Source organism: Chelonoidis abingdonii, chromosome 2 (genome assembly GCF_003597395.2).
Source record: "Chelonoidis abingdonii isolate Lonesome George chromosome 2, CheloAbing_2.0, whole genome shotgun sequence".
Lineage (NCBI taxonomy): Eukaryota > Metazoa > Chordata > Testudines > Testudinidae > Chelonoidis > Chelonoidis abingdonii.
The window spans coordinates 228,666,631-228,686,512 of record NC_133770.1 but is presented as its reverse complement, the minus strand read 5'-3'; the positions used below and the strand labels follow the sequence as shown (position 1 = coordinate 228,686,512).

Genomic DNA, 19,882 nt, shown 5'->3' with positions numbered 1-19,882 from the left:
CAGTCCAGCAATAGTGTTTCACTGGTCACTTCAGTAAACCTAACGTTAAGAGCCAGATTTTCAGTCAGTTGTAAGGTTGTACAATTGTGTATACCTGCAGTTTGTAACCTTGCAATTCCCGACTTCTTAGACCACACAAATAGGAATGCATAAACTAGGGATTTGAATAGGTATATATGAGAGAGTATTTCTAAAATAGGCTGAAACTTCACTGGGATATATGATCCTGGCTGCAAGTGCCAGTTGGAATGTGTCTAAGTAGTTAGTAGTAAAATAGCCCCTGGTATGCTTTTTGTGAATGAAGTCTTATATATTCTATTAGAATGCATTCAAGCCATACAAGGCAAAATGCCCATACTTGCTTGGCACACATTAATTAGTAGATAATTGGTGCCAGGCGAATTTCTGCTAACATTTTATTCACTAATTTTTTAAAATACAAATATGTAAATTAAATGTTTTGGTTTATGTGTGTGTACCATTGTCAGTCTAGTGATTGGAGTGATACAAATATTTGTAGTTTTTTTTGGTCCTTTAGTGGCTAACATGAAAAGTTCTACCACCTGAGCTCCCAAGTGTACAGGAACTCCTCACTTAAAGTCATCCTGGTTAATGTTGTTACATTGCTGATCAATTAGAGAACATGCTCGTTTAAACTTGTACAGTGCTCCCTTATAATGTCATTTGGCAGTCGCCTGCTTTGTCCACTGCTTGCAGAAAGAGCAGCCCGTTGGAGGTAGCTGGTGGGGGCTTAGAACCAGGTTGAATCGGCAGCCCCCCTGTCAGCTCCCTGCTCCCTTAAGTTCCCTGTGGGCAACTGCCCAGCAGGCTATCAGTTGTCGGCAGTTCAGCTGTCCTTCCTCCCCACTGCAATGTGCTGCTCCTGCCCTCTGCCTTGGAGCTGCTCCTGGGAGCCTCCTGCTTGCTGTGCAGGGGGAGGGGCGAACAGAGGCGCTAGTATCTGAGTGTCCCCCTCACCCCTGCTCCTGCCTGCTGGTTACCCCATTCCATAGAGCTGGGGGGAGACCACAACAGGGATCAGGACGGAGGGAGCGTGCTGGCGGGCAGCTGCTGTCTCAACTTCCTGGTCTACTTAAAAAGGCAATCTACTTAGAGTGGTTCAGCATACGTAAAGGGGCAATGCGCATCTCTCTCACATGCGCGCGCGCGCACACACAAAAAATAAAATCTTTTGTCTGGTGAAAAAAAAATTTCCCTGGAACCTAATCCTCCGTATTTACATTAATTCTTATGGAGAGATTGGATTCACTTAACATCGTTTCGCTTAAAGTCACATTTTTCAAGAACATAGCTACAACATTAAGTGAAGAGTTACTGTATTGGATTTTGTGGAACTTTCCATATTTGAGTAGAATTGGACTGGTAATTCTTCTGCATTACCAGCGCAGATAATATTCTGTGTGTGTGTGTGTGAGAGAGAGAGAGAGAGAGAGAGAGAGAGAGAGAGAGGGGCTCCATCCATATAGGAAGCCTAGGAGGAGGTCTGTGGCATATATGACAACTTCCTGCCATATCCTTGGGTGACCTTATTTAATAAAGTTTAAGTATCTTTGGGATCCATTGTATGAAATCAGTGGTGATTGTGTTCTACTCCTTGGGGGCAGGCTGCCACAGCCCCTCCGGGAAACAAAATAATGGATGGTGGTAAAGATTATAATACCTCCCAGAAAGATACCACCTCCCAGTGAGGCTCACATATATTAGTTCAAACTGGATTGTTCAGAGACCAAGAGACAAAGGCAAGTTTTTTGGATAAGTAGCCTGAATTTACACTGTCTTGGGGCTCTTCTTCCTGAGCCAACAGATGGACAGGACTTTCTGTCCAAGGGATGTTGCAACCCCAGAGGAAGAGTTGGAATGACTTTCGCTCGCTTGAGCCCCATAATCCTGCATAGTCTCTTGTGAGCTTTTAGCATGCATATAGAAATGTTTGTTGGATTTTTAAATATATTTTCTCTGTAATGTGTTTATCGGAAGAATAAAAGCGCTTGCTTAGAAAGAGCCATCTGGTAACTTGTAACTGCTAGTAACACACTAGTCATTGCTCTTGAGACTGCAGAGTACACTTGCTGGCCTTTTAGGCAGACTGGCTTGCTGGAGATATCGCAGTAGATGGCAGAGGACTGTGCAGCCTCACACCCCTCTTCAGAAAGGAGTAGAACAAGGATCCCTAGCGAAAGAGAGGTGATGGCTGGAAACCTGAAAGCGGGAACTCATGGAATAGACTATGAACGGGGGAATACAGGTGCAGTTACTGTGAAACTAATACTGTCCACTAAACTTTGAGCCAGGAACTGTGATTTCTGTTCTTATCTCTGTTGACTGACTGACCCATTTTATAGTTCTGTGCACTGCATAATCCTTATTGATCAAGAGCTCATATCAAACCCTAGAAGACAATCATGTATTGGATTTTTGAAAGGCTAGTTTCGAGAATAGGACCCAGATCTTTCAGACATACCTCAACTTATCTGCTCAGCTACCGTGCCTTTCAGAATTAATATAATTCTGTGGGTTTTGTTAAGCTGTCTCTAATCACTAGATCACAGTCCTTTCCCAACACCAAAGATAGGACCCAGGATTCCTTATTGCCAGTATTCTACTGCTGTCTAGTTAATGCGTAACTCACTGCCAGATTGTGTCCAGTTATCTTTCAGACAGCGAGTGTGAAAAATTGGGACGTGGGTGGAGGGTGGTTGGCGCCTGTATAAGAAAAAGACCCAAAAATTGGGATTGTCCCTATAAAATTGGGACATCTGGTCACCCTGTTTTTCAGTGACTGGTCCAATTAACAATTACTCCTATGATTGGCAGAAAAAGGTTGCCCCTTCCCTCCCTTTTTTGTTGCTTCTTGTTGCAGTAAGAATGTTTGAGAAAGGTGTGTTTCCCAAAAAATGCCCCATTTCCCTGTACCTGACAAACTTAGTCATAGAATTTTACCAGTATGTGAGTCTGAGCAGAATTTTATTCCAGCTCATGCATCATCATCCAATCTGTTAAGACATCTGGAGTTGGTGTGATGTTTAACCACTAGTGATGCAAACCAGAAAGAACATAGCTTAACTTTGTTGAGTTGGATTATATAGTTTGAAAATAAACAAAAACCCCAGGCATAACTTTTCCTCTTTTAGGAAAGGAACACTTATTTGTCCAATATTAGGCTGGACTTTCAGAAGTACCTGGGTGATTTAGAAGCATGAGTTCCACTGAAAGCTATGTAGATGCTATTGAAAAATCCCACTCAGTGTATTTTGAAAGCTTTTTTTGTAGGTGCTCAAAATCCATGGGGATAGGTTCAGTGGAAGAGCCTAAACAGAGTAGAACATGATGAATATTCAGACGTGACAATTATAGGGGGAGGGAAAATCTTTGTATGTGTAGACTAAGTAAATTGAATCTGGAAGACAAAGATTTAGGCATGTAATACTACTGTCACTTTTTTAATACTTCATTAATTTTCCAGTGAAGTCGAACCACACTTCAAACCAGTAGCTTTACTGTTCTTCCCATTGCCACCCCTTTTGTTAAGTGATCTCTGTATTAATTAGTTGATGCTGCCTTTTTTCCCTGTGAAATTCAAAACAAGTAAACTTCTTTTTTTCTCCCAGGATTCATTTGTGATGTTCTGATGTGCTGTTGAAAGGAAAAGAACGGAGTCTGTTACACACTGACACTTCAAAACGCTCCTGCTAATGTATTTTCAAACTCATTGAATTATCATAGAAATTCATCATGGGAGGAGCTGTGAGTGCTGGGGAAGACAATGATGATTTAATTGATAACTTGAAAGAAGCTCAGTATATTCGCACTGAGAGAGTGGAGCAAGCCTTCAGAGCAATTGACCGTGGTGATTATTATCTAGAAGGATACAGGGACAATGCTTATAAAGACTTGGCTTGGAAGCATGGAAATATACACTTATCAGCACCTTGCATTTATTCTGAAGTCATGGAGGCATTGAAACTTCAACCAGGATTATCTTTTCTGAATCTGGGTAGCGGAACCGGATATTTGAGTACAATGGTGGGATTAATATTAGGTAATTTCTTTTTTATTTTAAACATATATGAAATGTCGGTTACTGAATACAGATTCTTAGATTAACATGTCAGCATTTTTGCCAAGGTTTTGTGATTTAATGTGTTATAGTTTTAAGTAGTATAAAAAGCATAGAGTTAGAAATTTGGAATGTGCTTTCAGAATATTGTGAAATATTTAAGAGCTACTAGCTAATTCTTGGAAAAACTGGTATTGAAAAACATTTTTTAAGAATTGCATTTTAATGAAAACAATATTTTTGCTGCTTACACCTCAGCCACAGATTAACCTTCTGTAGTCACCTGAAGCTGCAAGCCTCATTGACACCACCATAATTACCACAGAAGTCAAATGTTGAGTCACAAAGAATATTTTGATTTTCAACAGGGAGTATGGAAACAATTTTTTCTAAATTTTTCTGCAGTTTTTTAGGTTCACTAAGGACTCTTAAAGATTGTTGCTCACATAGAAGGCAAGAAATGTATATGCTTAGGACACAAAGTAAGCTGCTCTTCACAAAATAACCTAGATTAAATAACAGCATTAGTTTACTATTCATCCTCTCAACTGTACTTAAATAAGGCTGTGCTACCAGCTGAAAAGAGAATGTGGTATGTCGTTGCCAACTGAATTTCATTTTAAAACTATACTTTAGCAGAAAATTTACATTAAAATGTATTTGCTTTCAAAATGAAAGAAACTAAGCTCTAGTTCTGATTTTTTATAAGTATCCTCAGATGTTTTCTACCTATTGTAATAAATTTGCATTAAACAACAGAATTTCATTTATTTTGGTAGTGGGATGCGAGTGTGACAGCCACATTTTTCTTCCACTAAATAAATATTTGCATCTCTCAGTATTGTTTTCTAGTTAAGGAAGCACCACTTTCACTGCTACAACAATCTCACAAAATGTGTACTTTTTCCAGTATATGTAGTTCTTGAAGTCTTCGATTATTCATTTTTACAAATAGAGATAATGGAGAGCAGAAAACCATTAAGGGAAGCAGATACTATTCTGGATGGAAGGAGAATGTGTAACAGATTTATTCTGTCAATTCACTTCCAAGAGGTGTGGGATTCCTTCCAGTTTAATATAAACAAAAGTCAGAACTGATTCAGTGCTCCCTCTTGTGGAAACCGAGAATCGTTTCCTTACCCAATACAATATAGTAAGCGGTAATGCTTCTGGTGAAATATTCATTCATAGGTATAAACTCAAAATTCCAGTACATGCTGTTAAAAGAATTATAGTATTTCACTTTGTTCATGTAGCATACTGTACCTCTTGTGATAGCTCTCTATTTATGAGCTTGGGGAGTTTTATCTTCATGGGAGATGATAAATATAGGCAATTTTGTATGAGTTCTTCCCCAGTAGCTATTAAAGTATAAATATACATATAATATGATTAGAGACTACTTCCTCTTTTGTTTGCTGTTAGCCCTGTGTGCAGGACCATAAATATTTCCCTAGATGATATCAAGAATGAAGATGATGAGATAAAGCCCTTTGTCTTGATATTTATTCGTTTTATTTGGGTAGCGGTGCTCTGCACTTGCTTCTCTGTATGAGGTTGTATTTACCTTATCTAGCTAATCTCTGTGAGGTGAGGGGTGTATGATGTGTGCTGCCTGGCCTACCGTCTCCTCACCCAGCACAATTCTGACTCTGAAGAATGACCTGTGCAGGTTTCCAGAAAGTGAATGAAGAGAACTAAGTAGTGAAAGTGACTGATTTCTCCCCACCTTTTTGCATGAGGGGTGAGACCTGCAACGGAGGGCCTTCTAACTGTGTGACTCAGCAGACACAACCTGCTACGCAGTTCTTAACCTAATGTGGTTAGTCAGTTTTATAGCAATATTTGAACAAAATATTTTTGAAAAGGAAAGTTTATTTTACTGGTTTTAATAAAGGCAGCCCCTTCATGGAAAATGGAACCTTTACACCTTCTCTAAATGGAGCATATTGTTTCAATTTGTACTGTATCGGGTTAGTGTTAGGAAGCTGAAGATTGTTTGTCAATGGTTGGGTGTCTGATGGTTCAGTATAGGGTGGGAGTAGTAGTGTACACCATATTGATGATTTTGTGAATGTTAATATGACACTAAATTAATTTACGGGTGACTTGAAAATGAGGAATATTTAAAATACAAAGTGGTCTATATAACGTGCTACAGTAGTCAGAGATTAAGTTTAATATAAACAGAAGGAAGATTATACACAGAAAGCGTAGTTTACATAATTTTAATGATCAGTACAGACGAATCCTTTGATTTCAGTAATTGTGTTACAAGATATTAGAACTGCAAACACTTTTCTAAGACTTGATAATGGTGGTAGATAATTGATGAGGTTAGTATAATCACATTGCGAAGGAAATTAATGTTACTCCAGGAAGTAACACAAAAGTTAAGGTAGTGTCAGTTTTTATGAATTGGTAAGACCATTCTGGAATAGCATATACAGTCGTATCCTCAAATTGGAAAAGCTAATTAGAATAGTGGCACCACCTCTGTTTTGTTCAATATAACACATACATTTCAGTATTGCTGTGTATCATTACACTACATATTTTGGATAGTCATGTTGCTGCAGAAACTAATGGCTGCCTCGTGACACGTTGATCATGAAAAGTTCTAGTATTACACACAAATGTTCCTCATTACCCTGGCAGACACACAACTCAAAAAATGTGTTTGATATTCTTCGTGATTGTCTTGAAAAGTGGTAAAAATTAATCTGTTTGGAAATTTGCATGAATTTTGGAACAGATGGCTGTAACTGTAATTGAAAACAGCCAAGAGTGCAGCAAAAATACTAGACACATGAAAATAATGTAGGATGTTAGGTTAGGGGAATGTGAATTCATTTATAGTAAATTATATTTGAAAACCTGCTGCGATTCTCAGGAATGATTTTCTAAAATATTCTGTTTTGAAAACACTGATGCCTGTTTATTTTTTGCAAGAATGCTTGCTAGCTACTTCTAATTACTAGTCAGAAGCTTTTTTGTTAGAATGATATTCTGATGAAGAATACCCTCTTTCTCTGGGGATAATTTCAGTTTTGCAGAAGAATTTTCATTTTTCCATTGGGAAAATCCGAATGCCAGCTGCCAGTCTGGAAGGTGTTTGTCAATTTCACTTTCTGCTGGTCCAAAGCGCTCTGCTGGAAGGGCTGACAGGAACCAGGGTTGGGGAGTGAGGGCTAGTGGAGTGGCTGGGCTCTCTGCCTCCCAGGCAATGAGGCTGAAAGGCGGTTTTCTTACAAGAAGATGAAAATCTTTATTTTTGTTTTCCTAAAATGGAATATTTTTTTAAATGCCTTCACACACCAAATTTCATAGTGTGTGTGTGTGTGTGTGTATATTCACATATACATAAAAATATGAAATTTGGTGTGTGAAAGCATTTAAAAAAATATATATATATATATATATATTGCATTTTGTCCTAGTTCAAGTTAAATTTGTTTTTAAAAATACTGAAAATGTTTACAGGAAGGGATTTCACATTTTACAGCCAGCTTTACTAGTAATGCAAGAGACAGAAAAGGGAAACAGTGAGCTAAGTTAATAAAAGAGGTATGCATACCAACAGGACACCTTTCAATGTTGTGAAAGCAGGTATCTCCCCTCTGGAGCACTTTGCCTCCTGTAAGTCTGCCAGCAGGAAAGCTTTATGAACAATGCACGTAACAACGACCTCTTTTGGATCCACTTTGTTCATGGTGTACAAGATGTTCTAATTTCATACTAAGAATTACAGATGTTGTTCAGCATATTGTGGTGATGTTGCACCATTAGGTCACACTTACTAAATGGAATGTATTAAAGGTTTGTTGTTTTTTTCCCCCCCCATAAAAGACAGGCTTTGCTGCGAATCTGCTATTTATTTTTATCCAGGGTACTTAAATATCAGAGATACTTCTATATTTTTTTCTTTAAATGCTCCAAATACCTCTGTTCTGGAGAAAAAATCCTTATGAATTTCCCTGAATGAATAATTTTTGTTACTGAAATAATAATTTGAGGATGCTTCTTATATTAGATAATTAAGTGTTGGGCTAAATAATTAATTCTAAAAGTAAAGGCTTGGGGAATAGTGATTACTGAATTAATAGAATTCAACCTCTACTTGCTGTTTAGTTGAAATGTGCTTTTCCTCTTCTCTGCAGGGCTACTAAAATCTCTGTTCTGTGGGCTGCCTATTACATACGGAATTCCTACCTCTCTATGGTCACAACAAACATAGCCACCGCTTTACCTGGCAACCCACCTAACTCTAGTCTTAATGTCTTTCCTTGCACCTCCCTACTTTAGTATAGTCGACTTAGACCTTTTACCACAAACTGACATTCATTTTCAAGCTGTTTTGTTAAAAACATATGATTACTAAATGAGTTGAAAGGGTAAGGAGTTGGGTTAGAAGTGAATGTGGTGGACGTGTCAGTGGGATTAATCTGAGTAGAGATCTGCACCAACACTGTACTGTTGTAGATCAATACTTGTATAGCATTTTAGTAAATTTCTATGGTCCAGTTGGCTGAAGGCTAAAACCCCATAAGGATTCAGGAAATTGCACAATTGAGAAATGTGTATAATTATGGGTATAGATTTGCGCATACTATGCTGAATCTCTGCCATCATCGGTTGAGATGATTTCACTTCAATATAATATGCTTTAAATTTACCAACTTTTAATTCTTCTACAAACAAATACATTATAACCACCACCACCTGCTGTCTTTCAAAATTTGTGCCACTCTAAAGTCTAATTAAAAGACTAGGAAAAGATCAGACTTACTGCCTTATGAACTTTCTCTTATGAAGGCTAATAGGAAAAATGTACTTGTGCTTTCTTGGCGTTAGTGAAGTCATGTTATAACAGGAAATAGGGAGCCAGAACTCCTGGGTTGTACTCCTGGCTTTTTCACTGGCTCACTAAATAATCATGTGCTTTAGTTTACTCATCTGTAAAAAGTATAAAAATATCCCTTTTTTTAGGGGTGTTGGAGGGCTTAATCAAATATTAATAAAAGCACTGTGATACCATTAGATGAAAGGTGTTACACCAGTGCATAAAACAGTACTTTACTTATAAAAAACACTTTTTTAATTACAGGCCCTTTTGGAATAAATCATGGAATAGAGCTTCATTCAGATGTGGTAGAATATGCCAAGGAAAAATTGGAGAGCTTCATAAAAAATAATGATAGCTTTGATAAGTAAGTATCTCACTTGTCCAGTTCATTTTGCAACCAGAAATGTTTGGATTTTTTTACTGAGGTACAATATTAAGGAATAAATGACATTTTGCAAATTTTAACATCTTGCTAATGTTCATTATTGGAAATCATATTTGAAGTTTGTTGGACATATTTAAAGTGAGGTAAGTGGAAGTTAAAAAATACAGTTTTTTGGTTTTTGTTTGTTTGTTTTTTTTAAAGTAGGGAACATCTTTGTTTGAATGCCAAAATCTATCCTCTTGCCTTTTTGCCATAAACACACTTACTTTATTATGCAGCTTCTTTTGTGTGCCGATGTGGAATAAATTTATAAGTATAACAACTCAGATTAATATTTACAGTCTCAGGCGTCACTGTGCCTAGATATTACTGAATATGAACATACAGCATGTAACCTAGCAGTGTTGGTTAGGGCACACAGATGAACGAAAGAGACAGAGGGATGGATTTAAGCAGCTGGCATCAACATTAATTTAACAATGGGAAGTGGCATTATACACCATCCCCTTCTCACGTGCCAGGTATTTAATTGGGTCTGGTGGAGAATTACAGGGCTTCCACCATATAACCAGTGACTTGGGATAGGCACTGTTCAGACTTACTCCTTGGATTTACCTCACTCTAGAATCCTCTCACTTTTCCCTCTCTGAGGGTACCAAGAGGGGACCTCGGTATGTCATCTCCCCTTATAGGCAAAAGGTCCCCTGATGTCTAGGAGGACTTTACGTTTTGCAGGAGGAGAGGCATGAAAGCCAGCTCCCTTATATACTATTCCTGGGGGAATCCTGCACCAAAAAATTATTTGTTGTGCACAATATTTTAAAATTCTCCATATTTTATTTGTTAAATTAATGCACTATAATCATTCTGGTTTCAATTATTTTGGTAATTTATTTAAACTAGAGTACAATGGATAGAGAATAGGAGTGGGGAGCATTGGAGGAAATCCTTCTAATTATTAGTCAACAAATATATGCAGCCATATTCTCAGTGTTACATCACAGGCAACTGAAGAGCAAGTGAGGGCTGTAGACTCAAACTCACAATTTATGTTGGCTGCTGACCAGCTCCAGAAAAGTCAGTAGCAAACAGTTCATGGAGTACGTTTTGATAGGAAATTTTTTCAGTCCAAAAATTTAGACCAGTTCTAATCACTAAAGCACCATAACTATTTTTAAGGCCATATTGATTTTTATACCACTCTGGCAATGTAAAGGAGCCTTAAAACATTTATCTCTGTTTTATACTCATGGAAGAATTCACTAAGAGCAATGGGAACAATTCATTAAGAAGGCAGGCTGCTACATTTTGGTCTGACACCTACCTCCTCAGAAACACCCCAGAACCCTGCCCCTTCACACCAAGCATGCCACAATAGCAAGTAAGAAGAACAGTCTCTCTCTCACAAGCATGATTGCCCAGCCCCCCCTGTGCTGGCGGTGATTTAAGTCTCTTACCAGTTGCTTTGGGTGCCCAAACCAACCTGCCTGGACTGCTGGGGATGGGTATGTGACCCCTCTTGCGGATTCCCTTAACTTCCCCGTCAAAAGTTATTTTCTGCAGGGAAGCAAAGAAATCTGCAAGGGCTATGAATTCTGTGCACACGCATTAACGCAAAATTCCCCCAGGAGTAATATACCCCTTTTTCGAGCCAATGGGAAGCAGAAAAGCCCCACTCCATCCCCAAGAATATTCTCACAGTTTGAGGAGTAACTAGGCCCTGGCAGGTCTGGGTACGTACTCTCCCATCTTCCTCCTCCCCCTGAACTTCCAGGTGTTGACTATTCCTCTGCTGTTTGACCTACACCCATACTGAGACAGCCATTTTGTTAGGATAGATAGACACAGCCAGGTAAGTTCTATAGATGATGTAGTTAGCTTTACCGCTGAATTCGCTTGCTTACTTTTATTAATTTTTAAATCTGATCTTTAATGTTATTTTGATCGGGTTTTTTGTATGTTTAATTTCCTTTGTTTCCACAACAGAATAAATGATATTATATTTAAAAAGATGGGTATGTTTCATTACTGTCATCTCATTTTAGTTTTAGATACCTCCTGATATAATTGGAGGCTTGGTGCACCTTGCATTAAACTGGCATGAATTAAAAAGGATTATAACCAGAAGAATTGTGTGTTTTTAAGTAATATGGAGGAATTAATCCATGACATATTTGTACATAAAACTGTGTTAGCATGTAGTAACTAATGATTTTCTCTACTCTAACATTACATCAGTGATCTTTTACTTACGATTTGGATGCTGTTTCTTATTAAATCATCTAGTTTTCAGTCATTCATAACTTATTCATAAAACTATCTTTTGGGTTTGGGAGGATGGAAAAGAGGAGAGGGAACAATGCAAATCATAACTTAATAAAAATATGACCATTTTTGAGCTAGATGAAGGTTAAAAACAGTGGGTTTTACTTATTTTCAGTCCCTTTGTTTCACTTTATTAAAAGCTTAGTTATAAACTTTGAACTTGGCATGTTCTTATTCTTGAATGTAAATGAATGTCTATACCTTGTTTGAAGGAAAGTTGTTTTGAGATATGTTATGGAAGTCTGACAATGAATTGAAATAGTAAAGGATTTTTTCCCCTTTGCTTCACTAAGACTTATTTAGTTGTGGTGCTCAGTATGTTGCTATACATGAAGGTGATAGTTAATTCATTCTTTTAGCTGCAGGTGTATTCCATTGTGTAACTAGATCATGAGATTAGTGTAAGTATCATACATAAAGCTTTTATGCCCGCTAACCAGTTTGGATCTTTTACGCTACAGTATGTCACTCAATCATGATTCTTGCAACAATAAGTCACCAAGCAATGGCTATTTAAAAAAAACGAAACCAACAAATAAAATTCTGTTAAGTGTGTAAGGGCTTCCTGGTAATAATATATTTGGTAACCACTAGGTTACAAATGAAGGAATAAGGGCTGGCTGCCTGATGGATGATTTTTCCTGTCTTGACTATGCCTAATTTTGGCTATTTTCTTTGAAAATAAAGCTTATTGTACCCAGTTAATACTGTGTTTGGATGGGTGATATCTTGAAGACCTGATGTATGGTATTCTAAGGGAATTGTTCTTCTGATCCTACTAATTTGTTTATCATATATAAAATATTTTTAAAACGGCTGTCTGTCCTGAAGACCTAGTAGGAACATGCTATTGTGCTGGAGGCCTAGTTTTGAGGCCTCCCTGTGGATATTATGGTCTGTGACTTCTGATCTCAGCTGACTGAGAGTGGATCTGCTCAATACTTGGATGAGAAGCATTCCAGGAAAAAGTGTTCATGAAAAGCATGTAGAGTCTTTCACTTAGATCACTGGCTTGAACCCAGCAGAGGTCTATTGACTGAAAATAATTTTCCTCTGCTTACTTGGTGGTATAGCTTAAACTAATTATATTTGAGGTTATATTTGAGGCGTACTGACAGGGCAAAACGTGGAAGTTTGAATCGCTACTTCCTGTCCTGTACTTATTCAATGGATGACTAGGAGTCTTTGGGCCTAACTGTCTACATCTTATCTTTTAAAATCGTGTTAGCTTATTTTTAACTACTTACGGAGCTTCAAACTAGATTTTAAATACACATTTTAAGCAAAGGTTCTGTAATATGCTGAATAATACTATTCCAGACTGTTCTAGTCACTTGTACTTATAAGTCATCATCTTTCTGTTGAGCATTTCTGTGCACAACCCAGAGGGGAGCAGAGACTACATTTCCAAGTGGCAAAAGTTTCAGTATTTCGCTTGTCTTTTTGTTCATGTCTTGGATAAAAATATAAAAATTCCTCCAAAGAAGTTCACCAGTGCATCTTCAAGAAGTTGCTTGGCTTGGTTCTTTCCACTTAAATTTTTGTCACCAAGCAAAAAACTATAGATACATATAGGACAATTTCGTGGATGCTTTGTATATTTCCAGCCCAGCACATGGGAATTTTGCTTGGGGATCATGCAGCTATAGCCTGATGCTTAACACAGAGTTCTTTTTCTTACAACTTAAACACATGGAGTTATTTGTAGTGTATACTATACATCCTCATTTATAGGAGAAATAAAAGTAATCCTATGTTGTATAGCATAACCTATAATTTTCTCCCAATTCCTGATGAGCAAATCCATAGACAAAAAGATTAATCTCTTAGCAGGTGGAACAGGTTTAGATCAGAGTCTGGGAGCTCTATGAAAGTAGCATATTCATCTTTAAAGAGATTTTTGGGGGCGGGGGAAGCATGCTCCTTTTCTTCGATGCTTAGGGTGATTGACTCCTTCTGGGAGTTCAACTGCCATCCTTTGGCCCTTCTGAAGCTGTTCCCCTACATAAAACAACTCTTCAGCGTCTTGCTTTAAAAAGGCAAATCATTCCAATAATCATTTGTATTTATATCCATATCCCACTAATCTGTAAAAGTTTTTAATTCTCCTGTGACTGGATATGGAAATGGAGATGGAGTTGTCATTTGATAATCTAAGACAAGTAAAGTGCTGTCTTGAGTATATTTCACAAGATAGTTTTACCTCTAGAAGCAAACTAGATAGAAAGTACTTTCTTAATTCTGATTACTCTTTGGAAAGATGTGTTGTAAAAGAGAGCTTATTTCAGCATTAATTAAAGGATGATCTTGGTCTGAGTTTGACATGTGGTAAGAATCGCTTCCACATTTAACGTTTGAGCGAGGATGCATGCCACCTAAGGAAAAATTCAGTCCTTAAGAAGGATCTATCTAAAGCACATATGTGCAAAGTGTCAGGCCCCGCTTCACCTGTTTATTGAAGGGGAATATGTTGTCTTTTCTGCTCCCAGTCGGCTTCTAGACCTAGAATATCCGTCTCGGAGGGAGAGCCACAGGGCAGGGCTAGGTCGCCCATCTCCTAACACCCTATCAAAAACCAAACGTGTGTAAGCTGCTGAAGTGAGTGCCGTGAAAGAAATATCAACACTCTTCTCAGGATCAAAAGAATTTATCGCTACTCTTCTAAAGAAACAACTGCAATGGTAAGTGACTAGGATTCTAGTACTACTTCTCGGATAAATGTTATGGGTACGACTTCCTCCTGAAGTCTTTTAGCAAGTTGTATCTGCACTGGGAACGTGAAATTTTCTATTGTCAGTCTCCCAGCAGCATTTCATGGTATCCAGTAAAATTTAGTTCATTTTAGTTTAGAACATTGTTAAGGCTAATTTCTCCATTTGTAAAGGAAGTTCAAACAATAGGCATGCACAAGGAGTCATTAGGGTTGCCAGCCTCCAGGATTCTTCTGGAGTCTCCAGGAATTAAAGATTAATCTTTAATTAAATATTATGTCCTGTGATGACACTTCCAGGAATACATCCAACCAGAATTGGCAACCCTTAGGAGTCATCAAAGCAGAAAATAGTCTTCATCCAGCTGCAGTCGAATGATTATCCTGCTATAAAGACAAAAGGTATAAGCTATCAAAAAGAAAATGAAACGTGCATTTAACCAAAAAAAGAAAAGTAACCCTTAACCCATTCTAAGTTCTGGAACCTTGTGCCATTCCAGAGGGGGTGAACTGTCATTGAGCTTTACTAGTCTAACAAGGATCACCGAAAAAGAGATTATTTATTAGAATTCTCTGACTCTATGAGAGTGTGGCAAACCTTTGTTTATATTCCTCATCACCCATCTGGAGATGTTAGAGGAATATTTATAACCATGATGCCTTATAAACTGCAGGACTCTAAAAACGGATATTGCAGCCAGCCTTACCAAAAGTAGGTGCAGCAACTGAATCTTCCCAAGTACCTATTTTATACTAGTTGAAGAAATCCCCTCTAGCTGAAGAAGCATTGCAGAAAGATCTCCTAGACAAAAGTAGAAAAAGGGACACTGGTTCCATTCAAACTTCTTTTGCTTCTACAAATTCTGATAGGAGTAGAATTATGAACTGACCCAAAGGACGCTATTGACTACCATGATCAAACTATTAAGTCAACAGCAAATATCACTAGCTTCATATTTTATAATGGTCATTTATGTTGACATATACATTAAGATTTCACTCTATAAAACAATATGCACTACTTCAATGGAAAGATTATCTGCTTTCCAAATTTTCATCACAAAATTTGCTGATGGGAAAACTTGAGGCACAAAAAAATACTGTTGCAGAAGAAATGGAGAAGGGAGAAGTCTTCTCTGTATTCAAAACCTTAAAGCCCACAGTGGAATCTCTATAGATAATTCTTTCAAAATCTTTGTTTCTATTTTATCTGCAAGGTCTAGATATACTACATGAAAGATTCTAATTCTGGAACAGACTCTGAAGGGGTGACAAATCTAGACATAAATATTTGCAAGAACCAGTGGTTGAATCACAGGTATTTGTTCTCCAGAGTTAATCCTTTAGGGGGAAATGTGTTTTTGCTCATCTCAATAAAATGGATGATAACCTCAAAAAATTAGCGTTTGAAAATGTATATCTAAGGTTCATGTAATACACTAATTACCTCAGTTTTTATTCAGGTAATCTTGTGCTCCAAAGTAGTTTCTGAGCTCTGCTTGAGTTTTATGTGATTCTGAGTATTTAATGCACTACTGCATTAATTTGAAGTTGGATGAAGTATCAAAGAGAAATGTTATCTGCAACATTATCAGCTACATCTCTAATGCTAAATCTATTGCATTCATTGTTGTAGGGGATGCATAGTGTTACATGTCACTTCAGATTTTAAGGGTCACTTGCTTTCACAGGCTTACTAGTATTATAGTCTACTCTTCAAATTGTCTTCAGTTTTATATATATTCCCCCAAATAGTAGCGTTAATTCCATATCTGATGGGAAAGGGGACACACTGGAGCTTTTAAGACTGTATTTGCTTATAAAAACAATAATAGTCTACAATTAGTAGTAACCAAGATGTCAAATGTTCTAGAAAAAGAATTAATTAAATGCCCCCAAAAGCAATATACCACTTAGAGAAAGGCCAACGCAAGTGATTTGGGGAGAAAGTGCTATTTTATTCAAAAATAGAGGTATAAAGTGTGTATAGTACAGAGAAAACGTGAACATTGACTTAAAGATTTGCCTTTGTCTTCTAACCACATGATATAATAGAAACAAGAATTTACATGTGCATCTTGTAAAATCATATTTGTCATTATGGCCCCATATTGAATAAGGATACAATTTTTCAAATACAACAGTCTTTGACTGTTGTTCACAAACATAGTCAGAAATTTCTCCCAAAACACTTCTGAAAACAGCATTAACAATGGGAAACCCCTTCCTGGATTGGGCAATATATGAAAAGTACCTTTTTAAGCTGACAGTCTCTTGACAACTCAGAAGCACATCGGGAACTGAGGAGTAAGAATAGTTGTACAGGAATGTCAAAGTTTATTAACAATGAGCCACCTATTAATACTATCAGAAAGCAATATTTCAGCCTGTCCCACGAAAGGCCACAGGAATTGTTATTGAGCAATGACCTCTAATATCTTGGCAATGCAAATACGTATACAACATGAACATTAATTGGCCAAATTGACAGATGGTTCTCCAAAGGGAATCAAATTTTCATTGAAGACGTAGCACTCAAATACAAACTTTCAGAGATACTGAAATAGACTAATCAAAACACAGTATTCTATTTTCTTAACAGAAGGGGCTCTGGGAGCATTTGCTGTGGATGTTCAATGCTATCCAAAATTTCTAGTACATGTTTCTCTTAATTGTCTTTTAGACTGCTAAAAGATCAAGAGGAAATCCTTATAATACTGTGGCTGTAAGATGGTTGAAGGGTAATCTTTTTTGGATCCAAGAACTCAGAAGTCCTTCACTTTTACTTATAAGAAAGAGGCTCTTGCAAACCAGGTTTCTTTTCTATATCCAATCTCCTCCATATAAGTTTGACTTTGCAGTCATCCTGTGAGATCCTCATCACTTCAAACATCAGCATATAAAATGCATGGCTAAGATACAAACACTAATGTATGAAAAAGAAACCAGATACTAGAAGGAAAAAAATTAATACTCTAGCAAGGACTATCTCTGGGATTATATCAACATCTTCAAATTACAAGAGACAGTTTTGAACAGTGATGTAGATTCTGAGGGTTAATTCTGTAATCTGTATACTCTCCCACTGTAAGATTGTGAAAAGGTGTAAATCTAACTGAGATTTGTATAGGAAATATTTTTATCCTGCCTAAATCTTGTACTATAGGCAATTGACAAATGCTTTTAAGAAATGAGTTTAATTTCTTCTTGATTTTTGAATACTTAAACAATATTTTTATTAGACGTGAATGCTAAAGCCAAAGCTGTTTCCATGGCCTATCAATATTAGAGTCATAATTTGCTTTACAAATATTTTATGTAAACCAAAGCTTAATTTCCTTTTCTTAGGCCACAAGAAATTGGCCTGTCTTGGTCTTAACATAAAAAGGGTAAAGTAATAGCACAGCTGGATACATGAAGGACAATAAAATCTCCAGTGCTTTTTAAAACAAATAAGTGTTTTGAAATACCAAATTGTTATACTGCTTATTAGGATTTTTTAAAATAAAAGCCTCATTGGAATCTAGCATCCGCAATGACCCAGATGGGAAGTTAGAACAAAATGGAATAATGCTAGCCATGTCCAGAAATAATCAACCACCTTCACAACTATTTGTTCCCAAGTCACTAGCTTGTCTAGATTTACCATACCACAAATAAACACACCTTGAAGATTCACTGAAAGGCTTTTTTTTATTGAGTCCTTAGCTCATAGTTTTCGTGCTTCCCCTGCCAAAGTTAATGATATAAAGAATATCTCAAGCAGTACAAGCTGTGCAGCTCCCTGGACTGTTTGTGTTCATGATATCATCTGTGGAGGGTGAAACACAGAACCCTGATGTGACAAGTTTCCTGCAAGAGGAAATAATTTTCAAAATTGTGTTTAAAACGTGTTTATAATTTTTGAAGTCTACTTGCATATGTGTTTTCTTAGGATGACATTCTTTTATTCTGGCTATGGTATTCGGTCTCTGGGCAGGTGGAGAGTGAGGAGATGGGCAGCTGAATTTTACCCCCTCAACGGAGGGGTCAGGAGCAAGGACTACTGCAGAGCCCCCCAAACACCACAGACTGAAATAGCCCCTCTAGATCAGATGTGTAGTAATGTGGCTCCCTGTCATAGCCTGACACTGGGCCATCGTCAACACTCCTTCAAAGTATCCCATGCAGTGGACACAACAGGAGCCTCTTTATGACTGTTGAGTGCCCATGCCCAGCACAGCTCCTGTGTTTGGCTTGAAGTTTGGGGATTTTAAGATACAAGTTTTTTAAAATTTTATTTTCAGAAAAAGCTTTGGGGCAACTTTTGAGAGCTAAACACTTACGTAAGTCTATAATTCTGTGCGTCTTCCTCCACCCATCCTCAGAGGAAGGAAAGTATCAGAATCAACTGTTATAAAATGGATAAGATAAAATATCTAAAAGTTATGAAGGAACAGTGCACAATCAAGGCTTTAACTTTGGTTGTACAAGATCCATCTCTACTGCAACATTTGGAAAACTAGTCCAGTAACATTGGCTGGGTGGATGGATGGAGGTAATGGATTGTTTTTAAATATATAATTAAAAATTCTGTCCTTTTTTCCTCTCCACTATTTTGCTTGTTCACGTTATACATTCTCAGATGTAGAAACCATGGGCCTGGTTTTCATTTATATTAAAGTCTCTGGCAATGAAAAGTAAATGAAAATCAAGGGCCGTGTCTTTGTGCATGTGCTAAAGTGGGACTATGATCCAGATATTTTTTTTTTTTTGGACCAGTCTAAAATAACACCAACAAAGGAAATAAGCAAGATAATTGTGAAGTCATCATTTTGGAAAATATTACAAATTGATATATGTCAATGGAATGACTCGTGAGTTAGAACTGCAAGGTTCAGTCCTTGATTTGGAAAGCCATTTCAGATGAATCTTTTGGAAAAATGGTACTCAGTCTAAATCAAACTTCTCCAGTATCATTCAGCTACTTCTCTCTGTGATGGAGTAGGATATTACTGTATCAAATTGTGAAGGTTTTTATACCTGTGTACTGTGACCACATTTGTTTGGACTTGCCCAAGGGCAGGCTGTTCTGCCTCACTCCAGGCAGCTGCTTTTCTTGGGAAAGGTGTTGTACATCTCACTGAAGGGCCATTGCTGACAGCCATTGACTTTGACTCTCATCTACAGGCCTGTCCCTCATGGAATAATGGTAGTTCTACAGAGTGCTCCGAAAGAGAGGTTGAGGGGGACAAGCATGACCGATGGCTATAGCACTTATAGTTTGCACACGTGGCACAGAGACAGAGGCCCTGTGTAAGATCAGGGTTTCCCTCTGTGCAGGGCATTGTATATAGGATCTAAAATACGGTTTATCTTGCTCCAGTTTTTACCCTGACCCTCCTCTTCCTTCTGCCATCTAGAGCCCATCGCTCCCTCTTGTCTTTCCGACCCATCTCCCAGGCTTCATGTTCCTCACTTACCTGTGGTTTTGCTCAACACTGTCCTGCGAACTAGTTTAAAGCCCTCCTCACTAGGTTACGTCCAGTCTTGGTGCAA

The 19,882-nt window shown here is 37.6% G+C and overlaps 1 protein-coding gene across 4 annotated transcripts in view; it reads left to right on the top strand.

The window, feature by feature from the left end:
- Positions 1-19,882, top strand: part of LOC116822842 (protein-L-isoaspartate O-methyltransferase domain-containing protein 1) — a 104,824-nt gene that overhangs the window by 31,816 nt on the left and 53,126 nt on the right. For 3 of the 4 annotated variants that reach the window (XR_012655350.1, XM_075063019.1, XM_075063017.1), the window contains 3 exons: positions 2,103-2,266; positions 3,630-4,060; positions 9,186-9,288. Coding sequence is in view for 3 of the 4 variants with exons in the window: in XM_075063019.1 (XP_074919120.1) it covers positions 3,754-4,060; positions 9,186-9,288 (410 nt within the window). In the remaining variant the exon portion in view is untranslated. Of the gene's footprint in view, positions 1-2,102; positions 2,267-3,629; positions 4,061-9,185; positions 9,289-19,882 lie in introns of those variants that run through there. The other variant, XM_075063018.1, reaches the window with a different exon arrangement.